The sequence below is a fragment of the Canis lupus genome, chromosome 3 (genome assembly GCF_003254725.2).
Source record: "Canis lupus dingo isolate Sandy chromosome 3, ASM325472v2, whole genome shotgun sequence".
Taxonomy (NCBI): domain Eukaryota; kingdom Metazoa; phylum Chordata; class Mammalia; order Carnivora; family Canidae; genus Canis; species Canis lupus.
In genome coordinates this window covers 53,368,152-53,387,215 of record NC_064245.1, presented here as the reverse complement: position 1 = coordinate 53,387,215, position 19,064 = coordinate 53,368,152, and the positions used below count along the sequence as shown (strand labels likewise).

At 56.0% G+C, this 19,064-nt stretch overlaps 1 protein-coding gene across 4 annotated transcripts; it reads left to right on the top strand.

Moving 5' to 3' along the window:
• Positions 1-240: 240 nt before the first annotated feature.
• On the top strand, positions 241-18,859 carry MAN2A2 (mannosidase alpha class 2A member 2). 4 transcript variants are annotated; one of them, XM_025437203.3, is made up of 25 exons: positions 242-393; positions 677-878; positions 1,724-1,873; positions 2,390-2,647; positions 2,718-2,862; positions 2,982-3,153; positions 3,611-3,738; positions 3,954-4,127; positions 4,542-4,728; positions 6,793-6,970; positions 7,283-7,485; positions 7,683-7,865; positions 8,012-8,126; positions 8,364-8,431; positions 8,595-8,760; positions 9,280-9,516; positions 9,739-9,861; positions 10,160-10,274; positions 10,523-10,656; positions 10,812-10,953; positions 12,770-12,903; positions 13,149-13,223; positions 14,613-14,807; positions 14,971-15,081; positions 16,300-18,859. In XM_025437203.3, exons 3-25 carry the CDS (start codon positions 1,742-1,744, stop codon positions 16,450-16,452), a joined length of 3,528 nt encoding a protein of 1,175 aa, XP_025292988.1. In that variant the 5' UTR covers positions 242-393; positions 677-878; positions 1,724-1,741; the 3' UTR covers positions 16,453-18,859. The 4 variants fall into 4 exon arrangements, with proteins under 4 accessions (XP_025292992.1, XP_025292988.1, XP_025292991.1 ...); XM_025437206.3 differs by lacking the exon at positions 7,683-7,865; XM_049108472.1 differs by lacking the exon at positions 13,149-13,223.
• The last annotated feature ends 205 nt before the right edge of the window (positions 18,860-19,064 follow it).

Here is a 19,064-nt window from a genome sequence, read left to right as displayed (position 1 = left end):
CCGGGCCGCGGCTGCGCACTGCGGTCCCGCTGCCGGCGCCCCGGGACGGCGGCGGGGAGCGCGCGGGGGGCGCCGGGGCGGGGGGCGGGGGCGGGGCGGCGGGGCCGGGCCGGCGCGGAGGGGGCGCGGCGCAGCTGTCCCCGCCCCTCGCGCTGGTCTGCCGGGCGGCCGCGGGAGGGGGACGGGGCCGGCGCGGGGCGGGCGCAGCGGAGCGCGAGGGCGGCCCTGGCCCAGCGGGAGCGCGGCTGCGGCGCGCGAAGCCGGCGGCGACGGCTGGGCGGACGCCCGCCTTCGCCTGCATCGCTGCCTCTGCACGGGCCGCCGCCCCCGGGGATGTGAGGGGCGCAGCTCGGCCGGCGGGGCCCGGAGCGGCGCGGAGGCCGGCCGCGGACGGTAACGCGTCGGGCGGACCCGGGGGAGGGCTCCGGCTGCCCACCGCCTCCCCGCTCCGGGCCGCGGCCGGGTTGGGGGGCAGGAGCGCAAGCGGTGCTTCGGGTCGGAGGCGGCCCGCGCTCCCGTCCCCGGCCGTTGTCGTTGCGGTCCCCGGGGCCGGGAGGGGCGGCGAGGGCCGCGGCCGGGCGGAGGGCCGGGAGGGGGCTGGGCCGGCCGGCCGGCGGGCCACGGAAGACCGGTGGCAGGTGCCTCCCCACCCTGTGACCCAACTCTCTCCCCGCAGCTCCACCCACTTTGGCCTAGACCCAACCTCCGAGGGCTAAAAATATTGCCCGGAGGCTTCTGAGAGGAATCAGATCGCTCTAAGTAGGGCACGACGCGCAGAGGCGACAGAGCTCCTCGGGCCCAGGGCGGGAGCCAGTCTCCGGAGCGGCGGTTCCGCCCACGCGCGGCCCCGCACCTAGCGGCCTCCCGCCCCCGAGCAGGCAAGTGGGGGCCCGCGGGCGGTGACAGCGGGCACTGGCCCCCCCTCTGGAGTCGCCCCACTGCGGAGCCACTGTGCCCAGCCTCTCCCTGGCCAGGGGACCTTGGGCACCAGTCGCTGCCGGCTTCTCAGGGGGTCTCTCCAAGCGCTCTAGAAGCAAAGGCTGAAAGTTACCCACTGCAGGAGTCAGAACTAGCCGGGAATAGACGCAGGGCCCTGCTTTATGTTAGAAACATAAGCTGCTCTTGCTGCTTTTTACACTCATTCTGTTTTCTCTTATGAGAAAAAGAGCGACGCTGTGCCAGGAGCTCTTTCTGCAAGCATCATTCTGCTCCAAGAGGGCAGAGAGAAAGGCTTTCCTGTCCATTTCTTTAAATCAGACTAAATACCAGTTTTATTCACTAGAAGCACGTGGCCAGAGAGGCTGGACACCCACCTCTGACTGGCTGTGTCTGTGTTGTAGGCAAGCTCTGTGGGAAACTAGTTAGAATCAGGAGGTCATGTGGGGAACTCTGGAGTCAGAGCTGGGAAGTTTGTGAGCCAGGCGTGTTTTTTATGGCATTACCCTGGGAAGAAGCATCCTCTGCATCCTCAGGCCAGAGCTGTCCTCAGAACCAGACAGGACCAGCTCCACATGTGCTTCTGGTGCTTTCTGTGTCTCAGCCAAGAGAGGAGGATCCACAGCCAGTGTTGGGATTTGATGCTTAGAGATGTGTTTTCCTTTGGAGTCAGGCAAATAAGCATGCCTTGAGAGTAGCACTCAGGAACTCCTGGGGCGCATTTGGTGGAAAGACTGAACAGAGGGATTTTGCCTGCTGGAGCCCTTTATGGTGTCCCTCCCACCAGGTCCATGTGGGGGCCAGTATGAAGCTGAAAAAGCAGGTGACAGTGTGTGGGGCTGCTATCTTCTGTGTGGCCGTCTTCTCACTCTACCTCATGCTGGACCGAGTGCAGCATGATCCCACCCGTCACCAGAATGGTGGGAACTTCCCCCGGGTGAGTCATGCCTGCTTGCTGGTCTCTTCACATACAAGTCATCTGAGCTTGGGTTGAGAGTCAGTGTCAGCCCAGGAAAGGAGCATTTCTTCCCAATTGGCAGGTTTTCTAGAAGCCCAAAGATAAACATAATGACAGCAAAAAGAAAGAAGGAAGGAGAAATATGTACTGCCACTCCATCCTCTTGAATTCTTGGCAGACAGTGCTAACGGATTGCAGCATTCTTTCCCACTAAGCCCGGATGGAGTCCTAGTCAGCGCAGTGCTCCAGATAGGCCACACCAGTTGTTGAGAATAGGCATGAGTGTACTCCCCACCCAAGTGAATTGCAGTCCTCTGTAGTGATTTGGAGATCTTCACTTATATGACCAGAGCCTGTCCAGCCCTATAGGCTCATGGTTCTGCCTGCATAGGAGAAAGGAAGGATCACAGTCAGGCTTCGGGTGGTGGGCCCCATGCAGAGAGCCTCCCCGTGGCACAAGGAGCCGTGGGTGATTGCTTTCTGGTCTTTTGGCAGAGCCAAATTTCTGTGCTGCAGAACCGCATTGAGCAGCTGGAGCAGCTGTTGGAGGAGAACCATGAAATCATTAGCCACATCAAGGACTCTGTGCTGGAGCTGACAGCCAACGCAGAGGGCCCGCCTGCCCTGCTGCCCTACTACATGGCCAATGGCTCCTGGGTGGTGCCACCAGAGCCCCGGCCCAGCTTCTTCTCCATCTCCCCTCAAGATTGCCAGTTTGCTTTGGGGGGCCGAGGCCAGAAGCCAGAGCTGCAGGTAGGGGCCAGCGCTGGCAGGGAGGTCTGGTGGCTGTGGATGGGTCCTGAGCTGCTCTCTGGCTTGGCAGATGCTGACTATATCAGAGGAGCTGCCATTTGACAATGTGGATGGCGGTGTATGGAAGCAAGGCTTCGACATCTCCTACAGCCCTCATGACTGGGATGCGGAAGACCTGCAGGTGTTCGTGGTACCACACTCCCACAATGATCCAGGTGAGGACCCAGCAGAGCTCCGGGAGCTGGGCTGTGCAGGGGGCTTTCTGATGGCAAAGATAAGTGAGGGGCAGACGTGGATGCTGGCATCCTTAGGGAACCCTGTGTTGGCTCCCCAGGCTGGATCAAGACCTTTGACAAGTACTACACAGAGCAGACCCAGCACATCCTCAACAGCATGGTGTCCAAACTGCAGGAGGACCCCCGGCGGCGCTTCCTCTGGGCGGAAGTCTCCTTCTTTGCCAAGTGGTGGGAAAACATCAATGCCCAAAAGAAAGCAGCCGTCCGAAGGCCAGTGCCTGCTGGGGAAGATCGGGAGAGCTATTGCCTGGGTCCTGGGATGAGTGCCAGAGCAGCTGGATGCCAAGCTGTGGGTGCCCAGGTGGCAAGGAGACACAGGGGGAAGTGGGGCAGGGAGGAGTGACAGTAGAGAGGGTGAGAGTAAGAAGGCAGGAACTGGTTTGACGGTCACTGGTGTCAGGAGAAATCAGTCACGTGAAGGTGTCTGCACAAATGAAGAAGGAGCATGAGGCCTGGCCCTTGGAAGTGCAGGTGGAGGTACAGTGAGAGGCAGGCTGGGCCGCATGGAGGTTGTAGGGAAGGAGAAGCAGGTGCACATTTGTTCAGTTCATCTTGGGTTTGGGTGAGCGGACTCAGTGAGGCTAGTGCACACTGGTCCTGGAATCTCCTGGTTGACAGGACTGGGCAGAGATTCCCTGCTGCATGCTGAGTGAGTCCTTCACTCTAGGCTGGTGGGAAATGGGCAGCTGGAGATTGTGACAGGAGGCTGGGTGATGCCAGACGAGGCCAATTCCCATTACTTTGCGCTGATTGACCAGCTCATCGAGGGACACCAGTGGCTGGAGAAAAACCTTGGTGAGTCTGGGCTCAGGAATAGGGGTCTGCCCTCACAGCTGGGCCCAGGGGACAGCAGGGTCCTGTAAGGCACAGGAATTGGCACTGGGTGGTTTCTTTCTGGACTGGTTCCACTAGCATGGGCTTGGCATAATGTTAAGAAGGGAGCTGGGTTCCCAGGCCCAGAAGGCCAGGTCCTAAGGTGTTCAGGACCTCTGGTTCCCGTGTCCTCCCAGGTGCAACCCCACGCTCTGGCTGGGCTGTGGACCCCTTCGGATACAGCCCCACCATCCCTTACCTGCTGCGCCGTGCCAACCTGACCAGCATGCTGATTCAGAGGGTGCATTATGCCATCAAGAAGCACTTTGCTTCCACCCACAGTCTGGAGTTCATGTGGAGGCAGACCTGGGGTAAGACCAGGTAGGGTGGAGGGGTCACAGGAGTAGTTCTCACTGGGGAAGGGCAGGGGTGTGAGAAATAAGACCCAGTGTCTTAGAGCGGACCAGCAAGCACTGGTGCAGACTGCCAGAAGTGCTCCTCTCCTTCAGGTTAGGTTGGGGATTACACTGACCTCTGGCCTCTACAGGGCCTGCTTTCTATACTGAGGGTCTGAGCACAGCACGTGCTGGAGGACCTGTGGGCTCCAGAGCCGCTCTGTGTCCTCACTCCTGGCCTGCACATCTTCTGCAGCCTTAGGTCTGGTTCAGGCCTCATCTTCTGTCAGAGCTTCCCGTAGCTGGGGCAGATCCTCACCCTGCCGCCATCCCCGTGCCCAGCTCCCTGGCTGCCTGCTGGTGGCTGACTGCCTGGTGTGTCTTCTACAGACTCAGACTCTAGCACAGACATCTTCTGCCACATGATGCCCTTCTACAGCTATGATGTGCCCCATACCTGCGGCCCAGACCCCAAGATCTGCTGCCAGTTTGATTTCAAACGCTTGCCTGGTGGACGCATCAACTGCCCCTGGAAGGTGCCACCTCGGGCGATCACAGAGGCAAACGTGGCTGAGAGGTATTTGTCCCCAGCCTGGGCTGGGCCATTTTTACCACATAGAGGACCCAGGAGACCTGGCCCTGGTCAGGACTCTACTGCACGGAGGAACTTCAGGTTGTACCTCTGTGAAATGGGAGGTGGGCTCAGTGGTTGAATTCAGATCTGCAGCCACTAGGGTGGCAGCTCTTTTACAGAGCCTCCTGGAAAACTAGAATGGCCCTTAGGAACCACCTTTTCCAGAATGGTTTTATTTTCCCAAATGAGTATGTTTCCCAGCCAGAGCCAGTTGGCTGACTCAGCAGTGAATAATTCTCAAAAGAGATAAAGTTCCATGCACTTTACCTAATATGTCTTCATTTAGTGCAGACATCCTGCCTTTGCTAGAGATTGACCAGGACCCCCAGTGCTCATGGACCCGGCACCCCATTCAGATGCACATTAGTCCTGCTCAAGAGCCCCCAGCCTCAGAGAAGGCACACTGTCCCTTGAGGGTCGTTAGGGACCCCCAAAGATGTCTTTGTTGCTGAAGTCCACACCCCTGGGAGAGGGCAGACCGAGAGTGTTCTAGAACAGAGGGTTAGCCGGAACCAACTGGCCTTGAGAATATAACAAGTTGAACTGGTTTTCGTGTTGCAGTGCTCTGATTTCCATGATGTCCAGGCAGTGAAACATGTGACCAAAGGGGAAAGAAAGTGGTCTTTTGTTTCTGGAACCCAGAAATCTCAATAGTGGTTCTAAGCAAGAATCTAGAGCTGTTAGGGCAGGGTTTTTCTTAAAGCAGCAGCTGTGGCCTTCAGATGCCAGCTCAGGTTTGCAGAGAGCAAGTCATGAGAGTAACTTTGTTTTCTCCTTTGAAGGGTTCCCTAGGCTGATAAATTAGGGAAGAATGGTATTGGAGGAATCTTCTTTTGAGAACAGAGTAAAGAAGTATCAGCTGGATCAGCATAGTTTAGTAGATTAGTGACTGGTTGAACTATGGTATCAGTAATACGCCAATTACTAGGTTCGTCTAAAAAGAGAAAGAGGCTTTAATGAAAGGCTGCAAGGCTCTGTTTTTCTATTGATTTTACTAGTAACATGGCTAAAAAAGAAAATGACAAATGTGTATTTATAGTTTTTGCTATGTGCCAAGGATTGTTCTGAGTGTTTAATATATATTAGTTCACTTAGTTCATTTTAATTCTCATAACATCATGGTGGTAGGTATAAACATCCTTCTCATTTTATAAAAACTGAGGCCCAGAGAGGTTAAGTAACTTGGCCAGGGTCACTCAGCCTAATACATGTGAAGTTGGCATAGTCTGGCTCTGATTCTGGGCTCTTCGGTGCTATGAGGCTAACCAGGTGGGCAAAGTGAAGCTGGAGTGTCAGAATCAGGATCCCAAAGGATGTCAACAGCTGGTGTGTGATGTGGGTCGAATCTGACCAGATGTGATTTATTCAATGTCAATGTAAGGTCCTACCCTTAGCCTCAGAAAAGAGCATAGAAAAATTTAGAAGAAAGAACTTGCCAAACTTCATGAACCGAGTGCATGGGAACACGCATGGTGGCTGATGTTAGCTCCAGGGATGACCGTGGGGCTCTCAGAGGCACCCCCACTGATGCACCCACACCCCAAGCCAGCCAAAGGGTGGGGTCTGGCCATCCACCCTGGCCTCTCACATCCAGGGCTGGGCCCCACATTCTGAGGGCCATAGGCCCAGGGGCTGCTGGACAACCGCTGGGTAATGGAGGGGCTGGGCTTGCAGAGCTGGGAGGGAAGGCACAGAGGAGTGTGGCACGGCTTGGATCTGAAGGAGAACCACGGAGGGAGAGGGGTACGGGGTCCTGCGGGTCCGAAGGCAGCTCTGGGAGGGAACCAAACCCAGAAACAGCAGCTAGCATACAAAGACAGCCCCCTGCTGTCAGGAGCATCCAGAGAACTCTGGGCTCCCGGGGACAGGTTCCCCCTCCAGGAGGTGTGCACACCACAGATGCAGGGACCCCTTGGTGGGTGTGCTCAGGGGGTCTCTGGGGCTGGCTCTGCCCCCCTCCCTCCACCACTGAGACCCCTCGTTGGGCCGGGGGCTCTTTCCCCACAGGGCTGCGCTGCTCCTGGACCAGTATCGCAAGAAGTCCCGGCTCTTCCGAAGTAACGTCCTCCTGGTGCCTCTGGGGGACGACTTCCGATATGACAAGCCCCAGGAGTGGGATGCCCAGTTCTTTAACTACCAGCGGCTCTTTGACTTCCTCAACAGCAAGCCTGACCTCCATGTGCAGGTGGGAGGGGGCGCTGAGCTGGGTGGGGAGGGTTCCCTCTGCAGTGCTACAGCTTGGCCTGAGAGGCTCGCTGCTCCCATTACCAGCCCCAGGGCAGGGGTCTGTGCCTGACTCTTGGGCAGGGTCTCCCTTTTATGTCAGAATTTCTTCTCAGGCTCCCAAGCTTCTGTGAGGGGTCCAGCGGGGTAGGACATGGGGTGACTGCCTGTGTGGAGCAGAATCCCTCCACCTAGTGCCCAGCCACAGCCCTGGGGGTCCACAACTCCTAGAAACTCTGGAACTGATGGGAGTGGGTTTTTGGGGTCTCCACAGGCCCAGTTTGGTACCCTCTCTGACTATTTCGACGCCCTGTACAAGAAGACAGGGGTAGAACCAGGGGCCCGGCCTCCAGGGTTCCCTGTGCTAAGTGGGGACTTCTTCTCCTATGCGGACCGGGAGGACCATTACTGGACAGGCTACTACACTTCACGGCCCTTTTACAAGAGCTTGGACCGGGTCCTGGAAGCCCACCTGCGGTGAGACTCACTCCCCACCCCTATAGGCTAGAGAAAGTAGAATAGCCTCTGGGGTTTGAGGAGCTAGATTGGCTCAGAATGTACTAGAAGGGCTTGGAGACCAAGGCCGGCAGAGACGTGGTAGAAAGAAGATGGCTAGCTTAGCAAGGTGGGCCTGGGAGTTGTATGGGCAGAGACTGACCTCTCTCTCTGGGCAGGGGGGCAGAGATTCTGTACAGCCTGGCTGTAGCTCACGCCCGCCGCTCTGGACTGGCTAGCCAATACCCACTCTCTAACTTCGCCCTTCTGACGGAAGCTCGGCGCACCCTGGGCCTCTTCCAGCACCACGATGCCATCACCGGCACCGCCAAAGAGGCAGTTGTGGCCGACTATGGCGTCAGGTGGGAGCCCTCTCCTCCCGGTTGGATCCTGTCCTAAAGGCCATGCTGGGCAGTCAGTGAGCAGGCCTGCCGAGGGTTCTTCCTGCTAGAGAGATGGATGGTGTGTGGCCACTTTTCCATGGTCCTGCTTCTGCCCACCCCCCCAGGCTTCTGCGCTCCCTTGTCAACCTGAAGCAAGTAATCATCAATGCTGCTCACTATCTGGTGTTGGGGGACAAGGAGACCTACCACTTCGACCCTGAGGCACCCTTCCTCCAAATGGTGAGCCCCACTTCTCAATCCGCTCGGGGCGTTCTCTGGCGCGTGCAGTCCCATCCAAGAACTATGGTCTGAGGTGGTTGCTCTTCTTCCCTTCCTGTCCTAGTGGGAAAGATCTGTGCCTAGTGCAGCTGGTGGTCCACATCTAGGACAGTCAGGGGCGGGGGAGGTCAGCAAGGGTTTGGCTGAGCCAGGCCAAACCCCGTGATGATTGTTCCCTCCCCACCCATTTAATCCTAGGATGAAACCCGCTTAAATCACGACACACTGCCAGAGCGCACAGTGATCCAGCTAGATTCCTCACCCAGGTAAGCCAGACCAGGCCAGGTGCAGAGGTGAAGCCGCTCCGGCTCCCCACACCATCTCACTCCCACATCTGTCCAAGCGCCGCAGGACTCTTGGCCTGGCTGCTGTTCTGTTTCCACTGCCCAGGAGCAGTGGCCTCCTAGGTGAGCCTGCCTCTGCCCGCAGGTATGTGGTGCTCTTCAACCCGCTGGAACAGGAGCGGCTGAGTGTGGTGTCCCTGTTGGTCAGCTCGCCCCGGGTGCGGGTCCTTTCAGAGGAGGGCCAGCCCCTGGCTGTGCAGATCAGTGCACACTGGAGCTCTGCCACCGACATGGTCTCTGATGTCTGCCAGGTGAGGTGGGGCCCTGGAGGTGGGCCCCAACCCTCAGTGCTGACCTGTGGCTTCTCCCCAGGGCCTCACTCTGCCTGTGACACCAGCTCCCCATCCTCTTGCTTATTACCCAGGTTGGGGAGGGGGGTCTTAGGGAGAGGGCTGCCCAGAGAACAGTCACTCTTGGGACTTGAGTCCATCCCTGAAAGGAAGGTGAAGTTGGGTGTAGTAAGGGAATAGTAAAAGTGGGGGCTGGATTGTCCTTCCATTCCTTCCTTCAGCAAGTAGTTATTGAAGGCTTAATGCGTGCTTCCCGTTCCATAGTTTTTCAGATATCATATGAGACTCCTAAAGTCTGACCAGAGGCAAGTGAGGTCACCTCCACTTTTGGGGGTAGGGGACAGAGGCCCCAGTAGGTATAGGGATTCGATCAGACCTTCTCAGTGAGTGAGTGGCGCAGGCCTGGGATTCCAGTCTGGAATGCCCAGAACGAATGCCCATGCCGTGGGCCATGCCTCCTCACCCCTTCTGTGCCAGCAGGTATCTATGCCCATCCGCCTGCCGGCCCTGGGCCTCAGCGTGCTACAGCTGCAGCTGGGCCTCGATGGGCACCGCACCCTGCCCTCCTCTGTGCGTGTCTACCTGCATGGCCGTCAGCTGGCCGTCAGCAGGCAGGACGCTTTCCCACTGCGCATCATTGACTCTGGCACCAGTGACTTCGCCCTCAGCAACCGCTACATGCAGGTCTGGTTCTCAGGCCTTACCGGGCTCCTCAAGGTAAAGGGCCCGGGCCAGGGGCTGAGGAGGGTGTGCCCTGTGGGGGGGCAGTGCTGAGCCACCCCCTCGCTGGCGGCAGGCCTCAGACTGGACCTTCTTGGCTCCGGGTGACAGCACAGGGAAGTGGGGCTGGCTCCTTGGGAAACTTTGTCCGTGCCCTCCCAGGAGGCAGGCCTGACATGCTGGTGTGGGGCCAGGGGTCAGGGCTGTGTTTTTTGGCAGAGCATCCGAAGGGTGGACGAGGAGCAGGAGCGGCGGGTGGACATGGAGTTCCTCATCTATGGCACCCGCGCGTCCAAAGACAAGAGTGGAGCCTACCTCTTCCTGCCTGACGGGGAGGCCCAGGTACCCTAAAGATTCCAGAAACCTGGCAGGCCCTGGGAAGCCCTGCTAACACAGGGTCCAAGAAACCACAGGAACTGAAGCAGTGAAGAGGGTCATCCCTGCCTGCCAGGGGCCTTGCCCAGGCTGCCTCTTGGAGGTGGGGTGGGCTGAGGAATGTCACCTGGGGCCTTGGGCCAGCTCAGCCAGGGGTGTCAGGCTAGAGCCTGCTGGAAACAAGTACTTTTACCAGTGCTGGGCTGGTACCTCCCCGCTTTGTGTTCTGTGCTGTGGCTTTAGCTGTCTCCTGCTCTTTCCCCAGCCCTATATCCCCAAGGACCCCCCCGTGCTGCGTGTCACCGAAGGCCCTTTCTTCTCGGAGGTGGTGGCATACTACGAGCATATTCGCCAGGTGGTCCGGCTATATAATCTGCCAGGTGAGCCCTGAAGATGAGGACAGTCAGAACAGAGGTCAGGGCTGCACAGGCTATGCCACGCTCGTCCTTCTGCTGGGTATCTGCTTGTGCGTCTTTCCCAACAAATGGATCATTTGAGACAGGGATGGCATTAATTCTCTTGGAGTGAAGGTCCTACGGAAATGCTGGGGGCTGCCAGAGGGTTGGGTGCAGCCTCTCCTGGCCCCATCCCTTAGGCCTCTTTATGCTCTGTCTGTTCTTATGCCCAGGGGTGGAGGGGCTGTCTCTGGACATGTCATCCTTGGTGGACATCCGGGATTACATCAACAAGGAGCTGGCCCTGCGCATCCACACAGACATTGACAGCCAGGGTGCCTTCTTCACGGACCTCAATGGCTTTCAGGTGATTCTTGGGGCCCTGGGCCCACACACCACAGGCACTGGGCATGGAGGAAGAGGAATCAGAGGCGAGGATGATGAGGGACTCCTTCAGACCCGGGACCCCTTGGGCCTGAGTGGTGCCTGGATGCCCTTGATCCACTGGTCTCCTGCTTCCAGGTGCAGCCCCGGCGCTATCTGAAGAAGCTGCCTCTGCAGGCCAATTTCTACCCCATGCCAGTCATGGCCTACATCCAGGATGCGCAGAACCGCCTCACACTGCACACTGCCCAGGCCCTGGGTGTCTCCAGTCTGCACGATGGTGAGCGGGGAGCAGGGCTCTGAGAAGTTTAGAGGATGAAGTAGAGCCCACTTCTGCCCCAAGGCCTCTCTTCTCAGGGAGCCCCATCCCTCCCCAGTCCACAATCACCTCCATACTTGGAGAACATTAACAGCTCCTGCCAGTCACACACGGGCATGGCAGGAAGGCAGACATGTGCTGTCACCCTCTGCCCTAGCAGAGGCGGCCAGGGCAGGGGGTCCTGTTGGGTCTCTTTAAGAAGCACCAGGGTATTGAATGGTGATTTGCAACTGAGGTGTGCAGCCTCCTTCTCCTGGCCAGGGATGGAAGCAGGGCTGTTGGAAAAGTGCATTTGATGTTTATAATGAAATATTTAGCAGGGGTGCCTGGGTGCCTCAGTCAGCTAAGTGTCTGATTCTTAATTTCGGCTCACTTCATGATCTTGGGGTTGTGAGACTGAGCCCCACATTGGGCTCCACAGTGGGCATGGAGCTTCCTTGAGGTTCTCTCTCTCTTTCTTTCTCTTATTTCTTGCTCTCTTGCTTTAAAGAAAAATTTTAAAAATAAAATTTTAAAAAATTTAGCAGTGGAGAAAGATAGATACTGTTTCTACTAAAGATCGTTAAAAAAGAGAATGGTGTTCTTAAGAATTGAAACAAGCCCATGAAGAGTACTGGCCTGGAGCTGGGCATTGTTGGCAAGCTGAGGCAGCTCCCCTGTTCTCAGGGTCAAGTGAACAGTCCTTGGTGGCCTCTGAGGCCTTCAGATCTGCCGTGTTTGGGATGGAGCATTTGTATATGGGGCTGAGCCGAGAGCCTGGTCCAGGCTGTATGGGGGTGCTGTGGCTAGGGCAGTGGAGGCCTGACTCCCTGCTGAAGGAGTGTCCCTCCACCCAGGATCATCCCACTGTCAGACTGCCTGGCTCTGTCTGTGCCATCGATTGCCAGCTGAGCCCAGTGTTCCCACTTGATTCTCTCTGCCGTCTGGGAAACAGTGTGCTCAGAGATTATTGTTTTATATGCAGGGGTCCATTTTAGAACTTTGGTATATCTTCCCCCAAAAAGTTGCTCTAGGTAAAAAGGCTTAGGAACAATAGGAGTCACAGTTGGGCTGGGGAGATGGATAGGGCTACCTGAGTGGACTCCCTCCAGATTCTTAAAAAAACAGGTGCTGGGGAAAATCCTCACCTCAACATATGTCAGCTTTGCAGTGAGCCCCTTCCCCAAGTCTGTTTTACAAAGAAGGCCTAGGCGGTCACCTGCCATGTCTTTTCCCCAGGACAGCGCTCAGTGATGCCTAATTTGAGCTTCTGACTGATTTGCCATCTGCCTGTCGTCTGCGCTTTCCTGGTGACAGATGAGGCGGCAGCGCTGGAGTCTGTCCCGGAGTAGAACAGGGGCGGGGGGGCTTGTGTTCTACTCACAACGAAGTCTGCCCATGCTGCAGCTTGGGGCCCCTGCAGGCGGCGCCATGGGCCATCCAGGGTAGTGTTGTGTTGGCTTGTTTGCTGTGTTTAGGTAGGCAGTCCAGATAGGGCTCCTGGCCTGAACTCCTGGGCCTGCCCTCGGTCCTGAGGCACAGAGCCTGGGGGTGGGAGACTGCCAGCGCCTGCTTGTCTGCTCTGGACCTCGTTTCCTCTTCTGTGTTGCTGACCCTTCCCTTAACCCCTTCCAGCCGCAGGTCCCGTAACTCTTCCTCTCCTGAGCAGCTCCACTTCCGGTTGGTTAGCTCACCAGGTTGTTCCCTTGGGGCCTGTGGTTGGGCTGCTTCTTCCAGAGCTCACGGTCTGCTTGGGGGTGGGGGTCGCGGGCCGGGGGCTCACAGTTGACTTCCCTAGGCCAGCTGGAGGTGATCCTGGACCGACGGCTCATGCAAGATGACAACCGGGGTCTGGGCCAAGGGCTCAAGGACAATAAAAGAACCTGCAACCATTTCCGCCTCCTGTTGGAACGGCGAACCCTGGGCAGTGAGGTAAATTCTGGGCCTCCCTGACTGGGAACCAGGTCAGGCTGGTCCCTTGGGCAGCAGAGCTAGAGGTGGGCAGGGGTAGTGAGAGTAGGGCTTTCCTGGGGCGTGGGGGGTGTATCTGACACTCCGCACCCTGGCACCTCTGTCTGCCACAGCCTCCTGTCACCTGTGCCCCCACCCACCCTCGTGTCCTCTGACCCCATCTGCTCCAGCCCCATTCATCTCATGGCTTTCTTTGCCCCCACCAGCCTGGCTTTTTCTCCAAACTGGCAGCCATGTTTAGGGACTTGATCTTTCACAGCAGCAGGACCAATAACCTTGAGGTAAGGGCCAGCAATGGGGTGTCGGACTAGCGTTAGCAAGGTGTAACTGGAGTTGGAGCCTGCGGACAACAGAGCCTGCCCTTGGGCTCCCATGTCCGGGGCTCAGTCCCACTTGCTCAGGAGATAGTGAGCACCTGCTGTGCTTTAAGGCCTGAGAGGGACACAAACACCTGTGTTATTGGCCCTACTCTCTAGGACTTCGCTCAGGCGGAGGGGTGGGGGATATGCTCTGTGTGTAAGACTAGGAATATGCTCTCTGGTACTGAGGAGGGAGAGAATGGTGTGAGCCACGGGATGGAGGACAGCTTCCGGGGGACGTGTCAGCCAGACACTGCTGTGATGAATGCAGGTCTGATCTAATCACATGGAGCAAGGTACAGGGCAAGGTAGGAGACACCAGGGAACAGCACTGAGTTCCCTCAGCCAGACTAGAGTGGCTTATCCATGCCATAGCTTCTAGCCACATGTGATTATTTGAAATAATTAAAACTACATACAATAACAGATTCAGGTCTTCATTCATACCAGCCACATTTCAAGTGTCTAGTGGCCATAGGTGGCTAGCAGCTACTCTATACTCAGTGCTGGTTTAGTGTATTTCCATCTCTGCAGAAAGTTCTAGTGGCCACTGCTAGGTTGGCATGAGGTCAGAGGTCGTTTGCCTGGAACAGCTGGTAGGAGAGTCTGGACTCTATTGGAGGCCAGTGAGGGACCCTGACAGTGGCCCTGCCCTAAGCCTGTCACTCTGGCAGCAAGAGTGGGTGCATCATCAGGGAGACTGGAGGTGGAGGATGGTCTACAGGCCACTCAAGCGAGAAATGTTGGTGGCTTGAACTGAGCCACAGTAGGGAGAGGGTGGGGTAGGGGTGAGGACACTGCTGAGTGGGGGGCAGAGGTCAGGGGAGGTGTAAGTGAGAGATTCTGGGTGATTGGAAGGAGATTGGCATGAGGGACAAGTCCGGAATATGGACAAGGGGCCGCCTTAGAGAAAGTCCAGGTTAGCCACCGAAGGGGCAGTCCTTGGGGACACAACCGTGGGGACCCCTGGGCCGAAGACCAGGCCCAGTGCTGTGGACACAGGACCGTGCTCAGAACTGCAGGATTACTCAGGGCACTCTGTCCATCATCTGTGTGAGGCACATGTCTGTCTGTTTCCCATCCTCCACTCTGAGAATCTGTGATGGGAGACGGTGCTCAGGGTAGTGTCACATCAGCAAAAACCTCCAAAGGCCAAGGAGAGGTGGCCTAGTAAATAGTCCTCTCTAAGTTGTGTGAGATGGAAAGTGGCCGTGCAGGGCCCTGGAGCCTTCTAGACATACTGGGGAAGCTTGCTCCACCTGGGTGTGCTCCCGCCGCCCCCCTCACCCACACCTCGGGCCAACCTTGCAGGTCCAGGATGGCCACACCAGCAGCTACCCGTCCCTCCTCAGCCACCTGACCTCCATGTACCTGAATATCCCAGTGTTTGCCCTGCCTGTGGCCAAGAGGCAGCTCCCCGGCCCTGGTCTACGCTCCTTTCATCCCCTGGCCTCCTCCCTGCCCTGTGACTTCCACCTGCTCAACCTGCGCACCCTGCAGGCCGAGGTGAGTATCCGCGCAGCCCCCGCCTCCAGGACTGGATTTGGGCCTCTCGGCCCAGCGCCTCCGGTCCCAGTACTGCCCTCTGGGGATGGCCCTCTGCTCCTCTGGGAGCCCCAAGCAGCGCCAGTACCACCCTCCCCCCCACCCCTTGTGTGTCTGTCACCAGGATGATGCCTTGCCATCAGCAGAGACCGCACTCATCTTACACCGCAAGGGTTTTGACTGTGGCCTTGAGGCCAAGAACTTGGGCTTCAACTGCAGCACAAGCCAAGGCAAGGTGAGCAGGGCTGGGAGAGGGGGGCCTGGGGGAGGGACATCCATGGGGAATGGGGAGAGGACGGGGTGGGGGCAGTCTGGGGGAGTGGGGCCTGGAGAGGGGAGTGGGGTCATGGGGAGCAGGGCCAGGGGGAGGTGGGCCCGGGGTGATGGGGGTGGGGCCCAGGTGTGGGCAGGGAAACAGCACCAGGCTGGGTAGGCTAGGCAGCTTGAGGAGACTGCAGTGAGGTGGAAAATGAGGGCGAGGCTGAGGGTGGGGGGCCCTCCAGGACCTTTTTGGGAGAGAAAAGGGGAAGCTGCCGATGAGTATTTTGTTTGTTTGTTTTAAATATTTTATTTATTTGTTCATGAAAGACACAGAGAGAGGGGATCCCTGGGTGGCTCAGCAGTTCAGCCCTGCCTTTGGCCTGGGGTGTGATCCTGGAGTCCGGGGATTGAGTCCCACGTCGGGCTCCCAGCATGGAGCTTGCTTCTCTCTCTGCCTGTGTCTCTGCCTCTCTCCCTCTCCCTCTCTCTCTCTCTCTATCATAAATAAATAAAATCTTTTTAAAAATACATTTAAGAAAGACACAGAGAGAGAAAGGCAGAGACAGAGGCAGAGGGAAAAGCAGGTTCCAGGCAAGGAGCCTGATGTGGGACTCGATCCTGAGACTGCAGGATCACGCCCTGAGCCAGGGGCAGGTGCTCAACCACTGAGCCACCCAGGCATCCCACCGATGAGTGTTTTTAAAGCAAGCGAGGCCTGGTGGGAGCGAGTTCCTGGCGAGGCCCAACAGCTGGAGAACTTGTGCCCTGATAGCAGGGGCAGCTGTCAGACAAGGTAGAAAACACCAGAAATAAAACCCCAGAAGCCTGGTGCTGCTAGTCCTTAAGCTCTTTTCATGGTATAAGCTAGTCTGGTACATGCTCCCCAGCCACGGCCTGTGCTGGGCATCTGGAGGCCAGAGTGGACCCAGACGCAGTCACTGTGCTCAGGGAGCTCCTGCTCAGTTCAGTGCCTCCACCTCTGCCCTCCGTGGGCCGGCTGCAAAGTTGAGCAGACCTCAGTGAGCCCCTGAGGTCAAACACAGACTCACAAGTGCAGGTAGGCACCATGCTGCCCACAGGGGTCAGAGCCTCCACAAGGTTCTTTGAAAGGTAATGAGACATGCAGAGGAAGAGCCACATCGTGCAGCACGTGGGCACCCAGCCCAGCCCTGTACCATGTTCCTCTCCACAGGCAGCCCTGGGGAGCCTCTTCCATGGCCTGGATGTAGGTTTCCTGCAGCCGACCTCACTGACATTACTGTACCCACTGGCCGCACCCTCCAACAGCACTGATGTCTACCTGGAGCCCATGGAGATTGCCACCTTTCGCCTCCGCTTGGGCTAGGGCTTCCTGTGGCCTGAAAAGAAAGTTCATCCACAGAGACTGCCTCTTACAGAAGGTCGGGTTGGACAAACCAGATGGGTATCCTGTCCCGATCTACCTCTCAGAACTGTGACACACTGGGCTCTGCCCTCATTTTCTTTTATCCTTGCTTCTGTGTTCAGTGGCAGCCCCAAACCCAGTGTTGGGTAGATAGGGCAGACGCTAGTGAGAAGGTGACAAGAGGGCCCTTGGCCAGAGTGGGGGGTGCCAGCATCTGCTTTGACTTTTGAGTAGCACCCAGTTGGGCACAGGCTCGAACACCCACCCTTCTCCCCAAATGGGATGGAGGGGAATCAGAATCAAAACAGGTAGGGGAGGCTAAGTGGGTAGCAGCCCAGCACCACAGTAACTGTAGGCAAGAGCTGGCTCTGGGGGGGGGGGGGCCCTCTGGTTACGTAGGGACTGATGTGACCAGCAGGAGCTGAGTGATGGCTGGGAGGTGGGGGATGGGGACCCAGGCTTAGCAGTGGGGTGGAAGAGGAATCCCTGCTTCTTGTGATGACTCCACCATAAGTGCTCCCTGGCCTGCACACCCTGCTAGGGAATGTGGTGTGGCAGGAAGGGACTTAGTAGAGACCATCTCATGGCCAGAGGTCATAGAATACTTCAGATACCAAAACCCCCATCTCATCATGGGCAGTCGGTCTGTATGTTGATGTGTGGGATGGTGGCAGGGACGTGGGGGCTCTTCCATCCTATCTGACCCCTCTTCACTTCTTGTGCTCTGCACACCACTGTCCCTTGGGAGTTCCTTCCCATCCTGGGGGGGCATTTGGTCTGGCATACTTCCTTTCCCTGAAGAGGAACTGAGGCGCCCATGAGTGTGAGCAATTTGAGAAGGCTTTCAGCCCCATCCCTATAGTCAGGATATGAAGCTTCACTTTTGATACCTTCTTCTACAGAAGTGTTTGAATCCTGGCACAGAGACTAGAGACATGTAGCATAAATTAGGAGGCAGTATGACTACTCATCAGCCTTCATTTCAGCTTCAATTAATAGAGAAAAGTTTTTGATAGTCTCTATAGATGCTGAAACAATATTTGGTAAAGTTTAAGATCTATCCCTCATTAAAAATCTTAGTAAGTTAAGATTATAAAGGAACATCCTAATCTAGATAAACTTCTATCATAAACCAGCAGTTACTGACATTCTAGAATCAGACACCCCAGGCATCCCATTACAAGTTGGAAACTAGCCAAGGATGTACTACCTTTTAGCAGTGCCCTGGTACTGTTGCCCTTGCAGGAGAGCAGGCAGGCAAAGGAGAAGGAAGTTACAACTGTCATCATTTGCAGACAATAGAACATCTTAGATACAAAATCTAAGAGAGTTCTGTAAGTGGACACACACGATAGACATGCTTCTGTAGAGACTTCGGTTCTCTCAGAATCAGCCCATAAATTCAATGTATTCCAATGCAGTTGGATACTTTGGGGATTTGATGAGTTCTAAAGTTCATTTGGAAGAGTAAAATATGTGAGAATATTAACACATTCTGAATGATGGTGAGTCGGGGGTGGGGAGCGCTGCGGGGGTCAAAGGCACGTGGCCTGCCCCAAGAACTTGCAAGTGCCGGGAGTGGTCCCTCTGACCTGGAGTGGGGTTGGGCAGGCAGATGTAACAAAAGGCAGAGTCCAGCAGACCCCCAGGCAGATGAGAATTTGGCAGGATGAAAGGAGTATTTAAAGTGGGGAAAAGATGGATTGCTTAATAAATAGTACTTTAAGGCAACCGGCCCTCAAAGTAAGAGTTAGATCTGTAGCTCACGGTTTCCACCAAAATTAGTTCCAGAGGGAAGAAACCAAAACAGTTAAGCTACAAAATTCATTGAAGAAAATACAGGGTATTATTAGATCTCTGGTGTGGGAAGCTCTGTTTTAAACATAACACAAAACCTAAAAGATACAATACGGGAAGAGATGTTTTACCACCAAAAATTATTGAAAGTTTATGTATGATGGAAAACATCACAGTACAACACAAATGTCAGATTGGGAGAAAATATTTGCAGCACTTCCAATATTGATGAGTTAATTACTTCAGGAGCAAAGCTTGCTTTGGGGTCCCCAGGGCCTGCTCCACAGCTGCCGGAAGATCAAGAGTTTTTCCAGGTCATCCAGAGCTGTTGTCACCAGCATCAAGCCAGGGCATGTGGAATCCTGTCTGTATCGTAGTAGAAGAAATAAGATACATAGAAGAGTTCAATAAACAGGAACTGTAATCTTATTAGTAAAGGACGCTGAGCAGTTATATTATAGCAGGTGTTATTTGCTGGTATCATATGACTTGTAATCAAATGATAAGGGAGACTCTGTGAACCCCACCCCCACCCCAGGAAATTAGCAGAATAAAGGCTATTATCTTTGGAGGTCTTAGATGTATCATGAAATTGTTCATCTGCCAGAAACGATCTTTAATCCTCCACACTGACTGGCCTTTGAAAAGTATTTCAGGCAGCTTTTGTTATTCAAGGTGTGGTCCAGAATCATTAGAAGTATTTGTTTCAGGTCCAGCTTGTTGGCCTGTCTTGGCAAGGGCCACCCCTTACGCCTGGATGCTGGGATGAGGGCCCA